Source organism: Oryx dammah, unplaced genomic scaffold (genome assembly GCF_014754425.2).
Source record: "Oryx dammah isolate SB20612 unplaced genomic scaffold, SCBI_Odam_1.1 HiC_scaffold_7421, whole genome shotgun sequence".
NCBI lineage: Eukaryota > Metazoa > Chordata > Mammalia > Artiodactyla > Bovidae > Oryx > Oryx dammah.
The window spans coordinates 1-1,639 of NW_024077099.1; the positions used below are offsets into that span (position 1 = coordinate 1).

Genomic DNA, 1,639 nt, shown 5'->3' on the forward strand with positions numbered 1-1,639 from the left:
ATCATTACAAAATCCCTACCCTCAGATTCTGCTGCTAAAACTTTGAAGTAACTGAAAATCTCAGACATGTTTGTTTAGCTTTATGGACAGCCTCAGCTGATGAAGCTTTGGCAACAAAGGCTGCTTGCTAGGCAAACCTAAGCCACAGAGGAATCTCTTGCCTAGTATGTTAGAGAGACCACTGACTGGAATACCTCGCATCATTGGATCAAAACTTGAAGGATTGGGAAGCCTGGTATTTCTATATATACCCTTTCTTTGTGAAAATTTCCTTTTCACATAATGCGTATGTTTCCTTTAGCCCAGTCTAGACCACTGGAAGGCAAGGTTTCAAATTATCTCCTGAGTTGGAAGTATCCATGTTTTGTGAAAATTTTATCAATTTATTCTCCAAGGATTAGTATGACAATGAATTTAGCTTCCTGACAGGAAAAATGCTAAGTTCAAAGTATTATTTCCTTCACTTCTAATTACAAAGAAGTTTTACCTTTTATTGTGTTCCATTATACAATTTTACATAGTACCATTAATATTTTAAGCGACAGTTAAGCAAATCGAATGAAAGTTTTTGAGCTCTACTTCTAAGTATATAGATTTACCTAAAAAAGTACAAACTAAGCACAGTGGTGCAATTTTCCAGGCACTTTCAAGTTGCTTAAATATTTACAAATATATAAGCACCCTGTATGAAAGCATGAGCGTTTTGGTGTCAGGAGGAAACACTCCGTGTATAACAAATCTTTAAATTTTTAACATTTGCACAGCTCCAAATATTCCTGAGAAGTTCAGTCTTGTTGTCACTTGACATCTGCATGCCCTCATATTTCAGCAGTGTCTCTTGGGGAACCATAACTTCGATCACTCGATGTACCACTAATTGCACAAAATACATGTAATGTGTTGCTCATCCAGGGAGAATGCATTGGGTCTTCTTGTATTATCTGTTCATGAATAAGGTCAGACAATTCTTTCACCATGTCTCTGAAATTTGACTTGAGCCCTTCATGGTATTCAATCTGATCCTCTTTAATTAACCGCTCATTTAGTTCCAGTGCAATGCTGCATGCTTGGATGAACTTCCTAAACATGTCTTTCAACTCATTTACTTTCTTTTTTTTAATTAATTAATTTATTTTTAATTTTTACTTTACAATTCTGTATTGGTTTTGGCATAGATTGACATGAATCCACCACAGGTGTACATGCGTTCCCAAACATGAGCCCCCCTCCCACCCCGCTCCCCACAACATCTCTCTGGGTCATCCCCACGCGTCAGTCCCAAGCGTGTCATATCCTGCATCAGACATAGACTGGCATTTCAATACTTACATGATATTATACATGTTTCAATGCCATTCTCCCAAATCATCACACCCTCATTTACTTTTTTGGGTGGATACTTGCTAGCTTGACTGTCATTTAAGAAAGCCCTTGCATATGCTAACGGACCTGCATTTACCTGCACTGAAACACAGCCCTGCAATTTAAGTTGGAGCTGAATCATATCCACGTCAGCAGAAGAGCAAAGCTTTTGCAGCTCTGCAGTTTTATCTTTTATTTCATCAGTGGCAACATCAATTGGCTTTAAATGAATCTGCTGTTCATAGTTTATAGCGATCCTCTTCTTCACATATGGAAA

At 37.8% G+C, this 1,639-nt stretch overlaps 1 protein-coding gene across 1 annotated transcript; it reads right to left on the reverse strand.

The window, feature by feature from the left end:
- Nucleotides 1-454: 454 nt before the first annotated feature.
- On the reverse strand, nucleotides 455-1,633 carry LOC120860073 (dedicator of cytokinesis protein 11-like). Its single transcript, XM_040235911.1, has 2 exons — nucleotides 1,381-1,633; nucleotides 455-1,102 (listed from the first exon to the last, which is right to left on the reverse strand). The coding sequence occupies exons 1-2, from the start codon at nucleotides 1,502-1,504 to the stop codon at nucleotides 819-821; spliced, it is 408 nt and encodes a 135-aa protein (XP_040091845.1). The 5' UTR covers nucleotides 1,505-1,633; the 3' UTR covers nucleotides 455-818.
- Nucleotides 1,634-1,639: the final 6 nt, after the last annotated feature.

What these genes read in the sequence shown, in the direction of transcription:
- LOC120860073 (XM_040235911.1), bottom strand. Translation starts at nt 1,504, where the DNA reads ATGATTCAGCTCCAACTTAAATTGCAGGGCTGTGTTTCAGTGCAGGTA. An exon ending in GTATCCACCCAAAAAAGTAA is followed by an intron (nt 1,103 to 1,380) that starts ATGAGGGTGTGA and finishes AAAAGAAAGTAA; the next exon opens with ATGAGTTGAAAGACATGTTT.